The sequence below is a fragment of the Mastacembelus armatus genome, chromosome 8 (assembly GCF_900324485.2).
Source record: "Mastacembelus armatus chromosome 8, fMasArm1.2, whole genome shotgun sequence".
NCBI classification, from domain to species: Eukaryota; Metazoa; Chordata; class Actinopteri; order Synbranchiformes; family Mastacembelidae; genus Mastacembelus; species Mastacembelus armatus.
Window position 1 is genome coordinate 12,982,410 of NC_046640.1, and position 14,386 is coordinate 12,996,795.

The 14,386-nt window shown below is 38.8% G+C and overlaps 2 protein-coding genes across 2 annotated transcripts; both read right to left on the reverse strand.

The window, feature by feature from the left end:
- Window positions 1-45: 45 nt before the first annotated feature.
- Window positions 46-2,947, reverse strand: LOC113140816 (cell adhesion molecule 3-like). The gene is made up of 5 exons (XM_026324830.1): window positions 2,734-2,947; window positions 1,939-2,217; window positions 1,514-1,840; window positions 1,137-1,400; window positions 46-932 (listed from the first exon to the last, which is right to left on the reverse strand). The coding sequence occupies exons 1-5, from the start codon at window positions 2,771-2,773 to the stop codon at window positions 775-777; spliced, it is 1,068 nt and encodes a 355-aa protein (XP_026180615.1). The 5' UTR covers window positions 2,774-2,947; the 3' UTR covers window positions 46-774.
- A 676-nt stretch (window positions 2,948-3,623) lies between these two features.
- On the reverse strand, window positions 3,624-11,941 carry LOC113140815 (hemicentin-1-like). The gene is made up of 11 exons (XM_026324829.2): window positions 11,783-11,941; window positions 10,849-11,127; window positions 10,450-10,776; window positions 9,937-10,161; window positions 9,503-9,730; window positions 9,126-9,389; window positions 7,248-7,496; window positions 6,992-7,150; window positions 6,456-6,674; window positions 5,929-6,186; window positions 3,624-4,757 (listed from the first exon to the last, which is right to left on the reverse strand). Exons 1-11 carry the CDS (start codon window positions 11,835-11,837, stop codon window positions 4,555-4,557), a joined length of 2,466 nt encoding a protein of 821 aa, XP_026180614.1. The 5' UTR covers window positions 11,838-11,941; the 3' UTR covers window positions 3,624-4,554.
- Window positions 11,942-14,386: the final 2,445 nt, after the last annotated feature.

Consider the following 14,386-nt stretch of genomic DNA (forward strand, 5'->3'; position numbering starts at 1 on the left):
GAACACCATTTCTAATCTAATGTTACCTTTTTGGACCCTTGGGGGCAGAAGAACTCTACAATAAACTAACAAACATGCTTTCCTGACTTATTCTTCTTTCATTTTAGTCCAGTCTCAATCATATAGTGCACAAACTGCACCAATTGCTTGTAAAAATGTACCACTTTTTTTTTTTTTTTGCTGAAAACAAGATACTAGGTTGCTGAGAGCAGCTAAGACTAAACCATAAAGGAAATGTGCATACCATAAAACCACATCAGTGAGCTAAAAGAAGATTAAAAGAGCTCAATAGTGCTGCAGAGTTGGGTGCTGATGCCCCTGGCTTCAACTCTAATTTGTTTCAGTCAGTCCATTTGCATGAACCTAAGTACGGGTTGGAGTCAGTTTCTTACATGTGAATGGCAAACACTTAAGGTAGAGAAGGCACCACAGTGACAGCAGACTGGCTGGAGGAAATATGTGACAAATACATGTACCGATATTCACAATAATTACATCCAAATTCAGACAAAAAATGAAACTCGCACAGAGTTGCGTGCACAGGTGAGGTGATCACTGACCTGGGACAAGTACAGACATATTGATAGAAAAGGCAGTCGATGGGATTATGCATTCTTTAGGACACCGCAGCAAAGCAGGAGCAGATGTTCACTAACAGATCATGCCGTAGGACTTTGAGACACATGACAGTTGTGTTTCTCAAAGCAGAAAAACATTTAAAAGTATACTTTTCACTGTAGAGCCATGCTAAATTGAATTTTAAAACTGTCAACCTCATACAGGTCCTGATGAGGTAGGTTGTCCTCTGAGATAGTTGGATTTGCTGAAAGACAATGTACCTTGTGGTGTCACAAACAACAGACCTACGATTAAGAGCACGACTGCCATGGCGGAAAATCCTCCAACTAGAGCTGCAAGGGTTGTTCGATTGCCTGTGGGAGACCGGGATTTTAGTTACATTTTTATTCTCAGCTCATCTGTTCAGAATTTCTGATTTTGCAAAAGAAAAGTTTCTATGATTGTGATAAAATTAAAATAAACAAAACAGCAATTATAATTGTAGAATTTCACACTGGAAAGCAATAACAGGGTAAAATACAATGAGAGACATTAATGACTTAGGAGTATTATCTTACCTGGACTTCTGTTGACAATGAAATATTTGGTCTTATTACCCTGGTTACTAGATGCTGTACAGCTGTAGGTCCCTAGAAACTGAAAAGACTGGTTCAGGACAGGTTGATTCTTCTCTTGATTGTTGTACGTCTCTTCATTGGTGTATGGGAATTGCCAGCTGTATGTTGGTGTTGGGTTTCCTGTCGCAGTACAATTTAAAATCATCATACTATCAGCTGTAATTTCCAGTGTCTCATTTTCAGGCTTAGTGAAGGTTGGTGGGTCTGAGGATGTACATGATATTAAAACAGAAAGAAAAACAAAGGTAAGTTAAAAACAATGTGGGAAAGGTAATGTTGATTGTATGATGATTATATGAAGAGTTTTAAAAACTCACACAGCACATTGGCTTGATACAGCTTTGATTGCATCATGGGAGGATTTGATCCCGTTTGTGAAAATTTCAGCCCTGCTTCACACCAGATCTGAGACCCATTATCATCCCTACGGAGTTTCAGTCTGAGTTCAGATGTCATATTGACTGGAGTCAGACTGGACTCATTAAATGTCTGTGTATAGATGATCTCATTTCCTTTGTGCCAGTTCACATAGAGGTTTTTTGCAGGTGCAACATTAGCAATGTCACACCGCATCATATACATTTCGCCCTCCACCATGGGTCCGGGTTGACTTAGTAGAGATGCAGATACGCTGTCGGGCAATTCTGTATTCAGTGAGAAATATCCATGTTTAAAAGAAAACTCCAAAACATTAATTGTATTAAATGAGCAAAAACTACAGGTGGCCTGCTCGGCTACTTACTGTAAACTGTGACTGATAGGATTTCTATACATTGGTGATGGTCAAGGAAGTTGATGTAACATTGTGGTTCAAAGTCCCATTCAGTCACAGAACTTATATTTAGCAGAAGAGAAGTAACCCCAAGTTTAAGGCCTGTCCCACCAGCTGTAGACTCCCAGCCCATTCCCTCTGTCCTCTCAGTGGACACTGAGCGGCAAGTGGCCGATATGCTGTTTCCATATCTCACCACAACTTCAGGAGGCTCCATCTCAACTTGACAGGGGCTCCCCAAAACCGTTCCTATATACACACAGTAGAGATTAGAGTCTAGAATATAAACACAAATGTAGTCTTACATCACTTCAGAAATAGAACATTATAAAACAAACCATGGCTATTTTAACAACAAACCTACATTTGCACCACTTTATAGTGTCAAAACAATTCAAGTGTTTGCGGTAATAATAGTCTTAAACGTCAGTTAACTACATGTGTTTTTAATCCTTCTCACTTACATAGGCCAAACCGCGGTGAGAAGGAAACACAATTTTACATGTTTTGCATGCTGCTGCCTTCTTCTCCCAAAGTGGATTCCAAATAAGTAATAATGACTAACTGAGGTTTATATATAACCTAAGGTTTGACAGAAAACCTACAAGAAAACACGCGTTTGTTAAAAGTAAATCAATCTGAGATCAAAAGCAGAAACAAAAATCACACAATGGGCGTTGGCATTGTATTGTCGAGACAGTAACGTTAATCTAGGCGACCTGCAAAAAAAAAAAAAGGGTGCAAACACGACACAAATCACTTTACCTGTGCAAAGTACTAAGACTGTGACTATGAAGAGCCACATGGCGATTTCAATCAGGACTAAACGAAATTAATAACTTTTTTCCTAAATCCGGGTCTCTCGTACTGGGGCTCCAGGTGTGGTTCCTGTCTCTTCTTCTACCTGGCGACAACCGGTACGTTACTGAAAGTGAAACTCCAGGGACGGATCAGCTAACTCAGTTTCATGTTAGCTGTTCCGACGCTGGCATATGAGTGAGGCGGAACTGGGCTTCAGTCAGTGTTGTTTAAAGACACAGGTATTCGTTTGTACAAGACTGATTTATCGCTGCGGGGCGTCAGACTCAAGTAGAGCCAGCAACAAGTTCTCAACTTGAACTGTCAAACGATTTTTTAAAGTTTGCACTTTCTAGAAATGGAGGTTTGTCATAGGTTTAACAAGAAACATCTGTAGGTTTGTCAGTCTGCAAGGACTTGGGCACTTTTTGTGGAGCAAAGTCGCCTTAAAGACCCGAAGGTACTAAGGTTTCTAAAGATTTACCCCTGAGGAGTCTGTCTGCAGGAATACAATATTTAATACATTGGTACAGATGTTGATGCCTTCACTGCCTTTCCATCTTCTGAAAAAAAAGACCAGATACTCAGAGATGTTGGTTTTGTCAAAGCTCTGTGCTCTAATTTGGATAGTAGGATCATCAGCAAAAGGACACCGGTCAGCTTTAATATAAACTATGTTTTTCCATCATTATTGTTTTAAAACAGGTTTAGACGGGTCTTCTACTGGGAATAAATGCCTGCACAGCAAACATATATAGGCCTATTAACTTTCCTGATTTCACTTTCATTTCAATTTTGCCCATGACAGCGATTGGAGGACGTCCACACATATGGAGTGAAGAGTCAATAATAAAACATTACTTAAAAAGCCACGTTTAATAAGAAAATAGATACACAACAGTCACAAATATTTACATCTGTATTCACAAATACATTGCAATATTTTCATGTCCCTAAAATGGCAGGTACAGCTTTAATTCCACACACTCGTCAATGCAATTTTTACAAATGTGCCTTAAGTCCATTTTCAATACTATCTGGCTCCATTTTTATAGTTTCCCATTAATAAATAAACAAGCTTTGTATTTACATAACAATATTCCAAATATGCATTTAATATAAAAGCATACAAATGTGGAAAAGGGCAATTTGTCCCATAATGCAATATGGTATAACAAACAGTCAGGCACAGGGAAGGCTATAGACTGCAGAGTAACCTACAAAGGCATGTAGAAGGACAAATGGCTCACTGAACCCAAACTGAGCTAAAAGCAGGGTTGGTTTTAACACAATAATTGACACAACCTCAAGAGGCCCATACGCAAAGTTGTAAGATAGTTTCAGTTAATGTGACTGTTAAAAACACAGCAGTCTCAGGGTAAACATTGTTTTTAAATGTAAAATAATGCTGGGGTTGTTAAAAAAAATGTTTGGCTTAATTTTAGATTCGTTTGTGCTCGTGAAAAAATAGAAAGAACAGTTACTCTGGCAAATCAGAGCCAAATATCCACAGTTGTTGTTCTTCCTCTTTTTTCCATCCAGTGAAAACAGATAATATCCAGCAGTAAATCTAAAGTTGGCCAAGGTTTCTTATTTTTATAATTAGATTAGTCCATGAAGTATAAAATATTATGTGGATAACAAGGTTTATGAAGTGTGTGTGAATGAAATAGATTTTCAGTCCAGTGTAAGCTATAAAAGTGTAATTCAAGCTTCCAAACACTGTAGATTGTAGCTGAAACAGAGATGCAGCCCATTTAAACTGGTCAGCTATCCGCACATGCACTGTTAAGACAGTCTGGTCATAGCAAGCTGCTGGTCCCAGCCGTTGTGAGCTACATTACCATTGGGAGTGCTAGGTTTTGGGTTTTTAAGGCTGTACCGGCGCATCCTGGTGTTCTTGTAGTAGATTGAGTAGATGAAGAGGAAGATGACGGAGATAGCAACTACTGTCACAGCCACAAATCCAGCTATGAGAGGCAGGTAGTCCTCTATAACAAAATGAAAGACAACATATTATTGTTGAAAATTTCAAATTAATCTGCTTTGTGTACAAGTGTCTATTTCTGACATGCAGCAATTCATGTGTAAACTTTTTATTCCTTAATTTCCTGTTGTTTCTTGTTTTCTAACAACAAATATGCATTGCGCTATCTATATGCATGTGCATACATTTAAATTATTAAGGGCTGCTAGTTATATATTCTAATTTTAACATATACAGTACTTTAACTTATGCTTAGACAGAACGATAGGTTTATTATAAAAACAACAATTTTGACTACACCTCTTATTATACCATAGAAAAACAAGCAGATATTTTCAGCGAAACTTACCCAAACCTGCAACTATTCCACTGGCCTTCTGCCTTTTTGTTTCCATCTTTGTACGCAACCAGCGTTATGTCATGCCACTCAGAAAAATCAAATGCCGCCATTTTGGAAAAAAATGTGTATGACTGCTGAATCCTCTTTGATTGGCTTTTGCTGACACAATTATATCTATTTTATATATGCTGTAGAGAAACTTCACCTATTCTATTAACTTTTTATGCATTTGGTCTGAACAAAGGAGTATAGATTACAATGAAATTATCAGAGGAAATTACTGAATAATAATTTGCAGATGAGTTAACCTCAATTTAAAGTACAAGAAAGTGTTCAGCAACAGAAACCAATGTAAAATCTAATTTAGTTTGTGTAGAGCGTAGAAGTAGAATATAGTCTATATTTATTCACTTCACACTCACTACACAAGTTACATTAGACTTTATGTGGGTTTGAGAGGGACCAAAACCTTTGTAGAATGTAATTTTGTTTAGGCTGAGGTAAAAAGGAGAATACGTATTTATTGGCTTTACACCCTTTGCCACAAATGTTCTTTCCACGGTTGCCCTACGTACTCAAAGCGTTGCAACTTAAGAGACATGCAACACATTCAAATAACATACTAAAATGAAAAACCACAACCAAATAAAAAAAGCAAGCTGCGAAAATTCACAGTTTTGTCTACTTGCATCACATCATAAGATACAGTGAGTTGAGTTCTCAAGGCCACTATATGTTTAACACTTTATACATTTCGAAAAAATATATATCGTTTTTCACAGGAAGAGGAGCCTAATTCCTCCTAATAATGATACAATGAAGTTTCGCTTGTTACCTTTTAAAATCACTTCGACCACATGGTAGATGGAACCAACTTCATTGGTAGCACTACAGTTGTACATGCCTGCTTCAGACACACTGAGCGTGTTTGCAGAGGGTGCTACAGAGGGTCTTTGGAGCACTTTGCCTGAGCTGTGGAACCACTGGATCTTTGGAGGTGGGTGACCATCAGCTTCACAAACAAGTTCCTCAGGATAACCTCTGAACACTGGGATTATTCGTGGAAGCTTTGTTGTATTGATAATGGGCTTATCTGTTAAAAGAAAAGAAATAGATGCAAATGGAGCAGTATGAGATTGAAGAATATTTAGACTGTGAACCAAAAATAATTACAGTACATTCAGAGAAACTACACTTACACAAATATTTCTTATTGTTAGAGAAATCACAAGCTTTTTGTGTGATCCTGTATTGAAATTACACAGAATTACAGAAGTGATGTGATAAATGTACACCATTACTTTATATTACAATATCATCCTAATCCTGACTACTGATCAGCAAATGTAAAAGTTAGCTCACAGATGACAGTGATGTCGACAGTACTGGTCATCGGATTTGAAGGAGGCTGTGGTCCTTCAGGCCCTAGGTCCAAAAGAGCCTCACATCTGAACTGCGTTCCATTGTGCCTTCTGTCCAGAAGGACACTGATGGTAGATGACACATTAACTGGATACCTGACCGCTCCGATGTCACAGTTTGAGCTGTTCTCAGGCCGACAACCAGTCACTCTCAATGAGCCTGATGGACAAATGAACACAGTTTTCTTCAACTTTAACAATTAGTGTTAACAGACATGATTACAATGAAGCGTAACTCCTTTAGGATGCATTTACTAAAACACATTCCAAACAATTTTTAGCTCAATTAACTCAGTTCTAGTCTATGCAGTGTCTGTAGTCTGTAAATATAACTTCTAATTAGTTTTTCCTTATAGCTCTTTGTAATGAATGCCGAATGATAATTTCATAATTGCATCCTGCTTTGACCTGCAGATTTCACTATCACTGATAGAGTTCCTTGACATCACAGAATTTGTGCACAAAACAATAACCCACCACTGTCAATGGATCTCTTGGTGTCATTCCCTTGATACCACCGCACAGTGAGGTTTCGTGCCGGGGCGACGTTGATGATGTCACACTGTAGCTGGAGCACGCGGCCCACCACCATTGAGCTCAAGTTATGCTGATGGATGAAGATCCTGTCCGGAATTTCTACAGGGAATTTTTAGGGGGAAAATGGGATAGTTACTAACTAAACACGTTCAAAGTTGATGACAGTAAAAATACAGAAATGATTAGCAAGACATACTGTAGAGAGTGAAGTTTAAGGATTTAGTGCATGTTCCCAGTCCGTCAAATGTTGCAATACAAACAGGGCTTGCGTTCCAGTCCTCAGTAGTGTTGACATTCCAACTATCGCTTGAAGTTTCATTTCCCCAGGACACTTTGGCGTTGTTTGTGGAGAACATAGGTTTGCATTTTGCAGTCCGGGTTTCTTTATTGTATTGTACCACCATCCTTTCTGGGGTTATTGTGATTGGGCATTCTGCTTTTACACCTGTGGAATTTAGAGTGAGGGTAAGATAGGCTATTCCTATCAAGGTTGTAACACATTTCCAAATTCATTGGCATAATGAAATAGAAAAGCTGCTTATCAGGAGGCAACAGGAAAAGGCTCAGGAAGGATACACCCCTCCCTTAGGAAAGCCAGGACTTGCTGCCCACCATTCTTTGTGTTAAGGCCCTTTCTACAATATAAATATCTTAAGTCTGTGTAGATTCTCAGTCGTCTAGTGGAGGTTATCTAGAGGTTGTATCATGGCAACTGGATTTTCCATTCTTTAAAGATGAAACGGGCCCGATGGGTCTCAGCTTTAAAGAACAAAAAGTCCAGTTGCCATGACTCAACCTCTAGATAAATATCTTAATAAAATGCATCTTTTAGACTACTGTTTCATCATTAAATTAGAATATTTATAGGAAATTAAAGAACACTTAAAAGATTAAATTGCTAAAAAAGTATTTTTCTGATTGTGTTTTTCCAATAATGCTCAATTATCATGTGCTCCCATGTAATTTAACATGAACATGACTCACTAAATTCACATTTTCCAGTTTCCTTTTAACTCTTTTAGAAGCAACTGTTCCTGCTTCAAGTTAGTTCTCAATCCGTCAGACAGCATTAACAGGCCAAAACAATCAGTGTTTTTTCCTACCAAGTCAAGCAGCTCTAGTAAATGGAGCCATTTCAAACTCGACAGACAATAAAACATTAGTTAGGCACAACTCACTCGACACGGTCCCGTTAGAAAGCGACAGCAGCTCTAAAGCTAAGAGGACTGAAAGGCGACGAAGAGAGTTGGACTCCCCCATTGGAAAAAAAAAAAAAGTATTTGCCACAGCTGTCGACTGTCTTCTGTTACACTGAGCGCCTCAGCTCCTGCTACCCCTTAGCTGCAGGGTACGAGCCAGCGGCGACCTGCTGACTTTTCCAGAGAAAGCTACGCAAAGCAATGGCTGCTGCCCTGCGCTCACTGTGCGCAGCCCCCCGGCCAGGGCCGTTTCTGGAGTTTTTGGTGCCCTAGGCAAGATGACCTCTAGACCCCTCACCCCCAACCCGCCACCACAAGTGTACACAGACAAAACTAACTAAATAAGTAAACTAATAACTGCCGAAATTAGGGTGCCATGTGCTAATATGTGTCAAACATGTATCTAGCTGCAAAGTTGTGCAAATGTAGCGTTATGATAAATAGACATTTAGATCTTCTGGTTACAGGACACAAAGTCAGCATGACTGTAGCTTTCAAAAATACTGTAAATATTACAAAATAAAACGAAAGGAGTCTGCATTCGTGCTAACTGCTCTTTTAAACTTGTCCATTGGCACTACAGTGGTTTGAGTTGATCGTTAGCATCACAAAAATGTCAGCATCAGCATATTAACCTGCTCTAATGAAAATGCTCACATGCTGAAGCTTAGCAGGTATATAGTTACCATGTGTTCACCATCTTAGTGTGTTAGCATGCTAATGTTTACAATTAGTACTTAACACAAGGTTCAGCCAGTGTTGATGGGAAAATCTAAAGTATAGGAAGTATTTTGTTATAATCCAAAGTGTTGGTGCAATTGATCATGATCCCACTTTACATTAATGTGGTAAAGGATACCAAATATTTATCTTACCTGTAACGTTGACAGTGACTGTTTTAAAGACATGTCTTATGTCATTGAAGGCATTACATGTGTAGGATCCCATATTGTATGCAGTAGCATTTTGGATGAGCAGACGGGACACTCCATCTTCAGTTTCCTCAATCACATTAGCCATCCGATAGTAAGTCCATAAATAATTTGGTCGTGGGTTGCCCATGGAGGAGCATTTCAGCCAAACAGTGGAACCAACCTCAACCACTGAGTGTTCAAGCTCAACTATTTCTGATGGTGGGTCTACAAACAACAATTTAAACAATACATGTCAGAAAATGTAAATGCAACAAGTGTAATGCATGAATCTTTCATGATAAATGAAAATCTTCAGGTTTTTCATCAATATAACTCACATTTGACAATAATGTCCACTGTGAAGTTGACGGTTGAAATTTTGTTTGAAGCTATGATCAAGTACTGCCCTGCATCACGTCTTTTTAGTTTGCCTGGAAGTTCCACCTCCTCACCATCTTTGTACCACGTTGTCACAGGTTTAGGATAGCCCTGAGCAGTGCAGGTAAAGTTGTGAGGAGCGTGCTCTAGTGCAGTGTAATTGCTTGGACAGTTTAACTCTGGTCCATCTGAGAGCAGAAACATTTTTACTTACAGTGGAGTAACAGTAGCTATGTAGCAAAGTACACTTACTCAAGTACTATAAGTGCAATTTTAATATACAGCACTTTAGTTAAGTTTTTCTATTTATTGTTCCTTCATACTTCTAAACCTTACTGGAGCTGACTTTAATTTATGTAGTAGTACTGTCATAAAGACTGAATGTGACACTCACACAACATGTGAACCTGGAGGGTTTTCCTAAAGTGGGAATTCCCCTGAGCTTCTACAGTGTACACTCCTGTATCCTCCCGGGTCATAGGGGCACCTGTGTCTATGAGCTTGTTATCTTTATGCCATTTGATGACGGGGGTGGGATTTCCCTCCACTTGGCACTCACTTGTGTTCAAAGCTACTCCTTCCAGTAACTCAATGACAGAACATGGTAAATCTGGTCCATCTAAAAATATGCAAAATAGCTTTAACAGATAACAGATAAAGCATGGCTAAGACACAAATTAGACACAACTGGAATATTGGTGTTTCCTCTTTTTAAACATTTATTGTCTTGTTAGGCCAAAGTAATTTATAGCTGCATAACCTGACAAATACTTCTTGGAAAAAAAGTGCACAGTAGTGGTGCAGCTCATGATTATTTTCATTCCGAATTAATTTGATCCATATTTTCTCAGTTAATCTCTTACTAGGATTTTCTATAAAAATGTAAACATAGGAAAAATGTACTTACAGTAAACTGTAATTTTATACTCTTGTGAAGGTACATTAAGTTGTGGTCCTTCAGGCCCAAGATCCATATATGCCTCACATCTGTATGTGACTCCGTTGTCTTGTCTAGTTGGTTTAAGGCTGTAGACAGATGACTGATTCACTGGTTCCTTGTGTTCATTGTCAAAACTATCTGTACGGATGATAGTATCTCCTTTGTACCATCTCACAGTGAGGTTTCGAACAGGTGCTATTTGGTGGATGTTACACGTGAAGTTGTAGTTCTCATTTTCTATCATCACACCATCTGAGCGACCGCTAGAGATGATACTGATGTTTTCTGGGAACACTGGAGAAAAAGCAGAGGTTGAGACACACTCATATTATATTGTCTGTTATCTGCTAAATAAGCAATACTTACTGTAAACTACAATGTTTAGGTTTTTGAGGCACTGTTCAAAATGACTCTGATTTGATGGGCTGATGAAGCACTGAGGGGCGGTTGAATCTCTTAGACTCTCCACAGTCCAGATCGAATGGGTGCCCTTGGTGCTCTCTGTACTTGTTCCTCCTTTTGGAGCCTCCCAGCCTATTTTACTGAAAGAGCTTTCCGATGTGCTGCAGTTGACTGAGACTGAGTCTCCATATCTCACCACAACACTGGGGGGGTTCAGCTCAATGGGACAGGAGGTATGCACACCTACAGCATGGGAAACCAGGTACATATTCATTTTGCATCTTTGACAGGACGAAACAACAGTGAATATCACATTAATGTAATTGGGAATATGTTCTGATGTGGTTTTTGCTTTCGAAGAAATCTCATAATGCGATCTTAAATATTTAGTGATTTTATTTATTTTAGAGTTTCATATTTTGTATTTCTAGTTTAGACATTTTGTTTCTCCCCTGATGATTCACTCACTTTTTAAAATAGTATCTTGAAATTATCTGAACAATTGTTCCGTATTTTCGATAAAGATGATCCCAGAGCCACATCCTAGATCCCAGAGCAGCCCCCGATATGGGACTTTTGTTTTTGTACTGTGTGTGTTTTCGGTACACAGTGTGTTGAGTTTGTTTCTTGTCACATGATAACGCTCCCTTCTGGTCACGCCAAAGTTGTGCACCTAGTTTTAAGTAGCCTACCACTACTTTTAATGTTAATGGTGCATGGCGATCATACGGAGAAGCTATAACGATGTATGATCCCTGCGTTTAATAAAACTATGCCCACTGTGGAAAATACATGTTACAGTACATAGTCGACATACATAAGTTACATGTATAAAATTATACAGGCTACATTATTAATTCGACAGACCATCATTTCATCAGTTAAAGTACTGGCCTACCTGTCGCACTGAGAATGAACCCCAAGAAAAGTCCAACAAATGTTTTTTTGCTCATCGGGTTTGAACAATGTTCCTTCTGTTGTTTATTCCAGCTCCGTTCAGCTGCTCTTCTGGAGAAACCGTGTCCAGATCAGTAGTAAACCAGTGAAATATGTTCAGGGCAGAGAGAGAGAGAGACATGTACAGCACATTAACTCCCCCCCCCCTCTCTCTCTCTCTCTCTCTCTCACTCTCTCTCTCTCTCTCCCTCCCTCTCTCCCTCTCACTGACGATGATTTTGTGTGTGGGATTAGTCAGGGTGTTACAGAACCTTGTGGTGCATTGTTAGCATTTAAATATTTAATAGAATAATTTCATGACATGGTGTCAGTGTCAGCTATTAGAGGCAATGAGTGATTGAGTGAAGAGTGATGTTTTTGTGTATATTCATATTTAAGGGAATATTTTTATTTTGGCACTTTGATGATTTAAGATGTACATGTACACATCTTTGTTCCAGTGTGTGACTGATCGAAATGTCGCTTCCATAAAGCACTGCTTCAAGTAAAACAAACAAACAAACAAAAAATGCCATACAAGCAAGGAACATGTTTAAAACAGCTTTCAAATCATTCTCCCTATCAGGCTCCATTGTCAAAAATGTTTTGTGTGCCTGCTGGAAGGCTTTACAGTGCCCACACTTTGTAAGGTCACCAGCATGTTCACACCCACACTCCCACGTTTTGAGACAGCTCTATGTTTGCATATTTTAGACAGAAAGTTGTTAGACCAAAATTTTTTGTGATTCAGCAATAAGTCATGGCTTATGTGTTCTTACTAAGATGCCATCATGTCATGTTTTTATTAGGGCTTTAGAATCAAATAAACATGCTGACTTATTTCCTTGGAGCATTCTTGTCAATATTACATCTTGTTCAGGAATTTGGCAATTTAAACTCTGGAATTTCTGCAAAACACAGCATGAAGACATATCCTGTTTTTACTTGTGTCAGATGTCAGCATATATGAATGATTTGAATTCCATGAAATGTAGGAAACCTTTTCCCTTCCACTAATGGAATGGATGAAGCATTATAATGATTCACCTTGGTGGGGGGGATTTGAGGAAGTCATATATCAAGCACAGAAATAAAATCAGAATGATGACACAGATTTCAAAGGAAAAGAAAAATCACATCCTTCCTGAGCTCTGAAAAGAACCCAGAACAATGTGTTTGTAGCTCTAACAGGAAACGTGAGAATGCTGAGCATAAACAGCTGCCCACAGCAAGTCATCTTTAATCCAGTTAGGGTCAAAGGTTATTTGAACAGTCCATTAGATGGGAGCAGGAGGAGGCAGAAGAAGCTATGGAACAAGGGAGGCCTGTAAAGACAAACAGGGGAGGCTTCAGTTAAGAAAATAATCAGAGATTCCAGTCATATTTGCTAAACACAATAAATAAATAAATAAACATATTCTCCACTCTCACTGCTGGAGGTTTATGTACACCAACATATCACACACAAAGGGTTGTTTTTCAGTAAACTTAAATCTCAGGTCATTGTCTCTCAGCAACAAACTCTAAGAAACTGAAAACTAAACAAATTTTTGCCAAACAGAAATCAATTATGTGTGTGACTCACAAATGTTCCAATACTAACGCCTGTGCTTTGTTCTTTAGACTATTTCCTCTTCACATCTGAAGCGTTTCCATCCCATGTGGACTAACTGTGCTCAAATGCTTACACAAGCGAGTAATTAATGGTGTTAAAATGGGCAGGTATTTAAAAGGTCGGCTTGCTACAGAAAATGACAGACAGAGAGGTTGCACAATGTTGGAAATGCCCCTACATATATATAGAAAAGTGAAAATAATAGATTAAAAAAAAAAGAACCACATGATTCCTCACTCAACAGAACTGACCCTGTTTTTGTTTAAACCCTTTCCTGTCACAAGGAGGAAATGGCTGTGAAAATACAATTGAAAAGACAAACACTTGACTACAAACAAAATGTTTGGACCCAGTGCCAGAAACAAATGACTTGTTAGGGTACTGATAGGATCAACTCATCCTTTAAGTATGTGTTGTGAAACTGAGCAGGCATGTTGTGTTCAACCAGTAGATTTGTGGTAAGAGAGCATAACACAAGAGACATTCACTTTGAAACAGTATGAGTGTGACACTGAAACAAGGCTTACTGTAATGTGATCATTGGGAAATGCATGAGTCCAACAGAGGTCCCTCTGTGTCCACAGATTCCTTGTGTCTCAGCTTGCATTTGAGGCTCTTGTGTTTAATTTTCCCAAGAGGAACCATCCCAGTGTCAGGGTGGCTGGACAGACACTGACAGATATTCCTAAGATGACATTTTGTTCATGGGACTCAAGCACAGATTCTATGTATGCTCTGTCCGAATTTTATCTTTCCTGCTGGGGAAACTGTGTCAAACAGTTTGTTCAGTTTATTCATTTGCATTTCACATGCAGATATCTTACTCATTAGCTTAAGACAGTTCAACTCCCATCTTTGTCAGAAGTTCACAGGAATTTCAGAAGGAAACCAGATCCAGCATACTGTTATATAAAAGAAGCCATTTATCTTTGTAGTTCATTTGATTTCAAC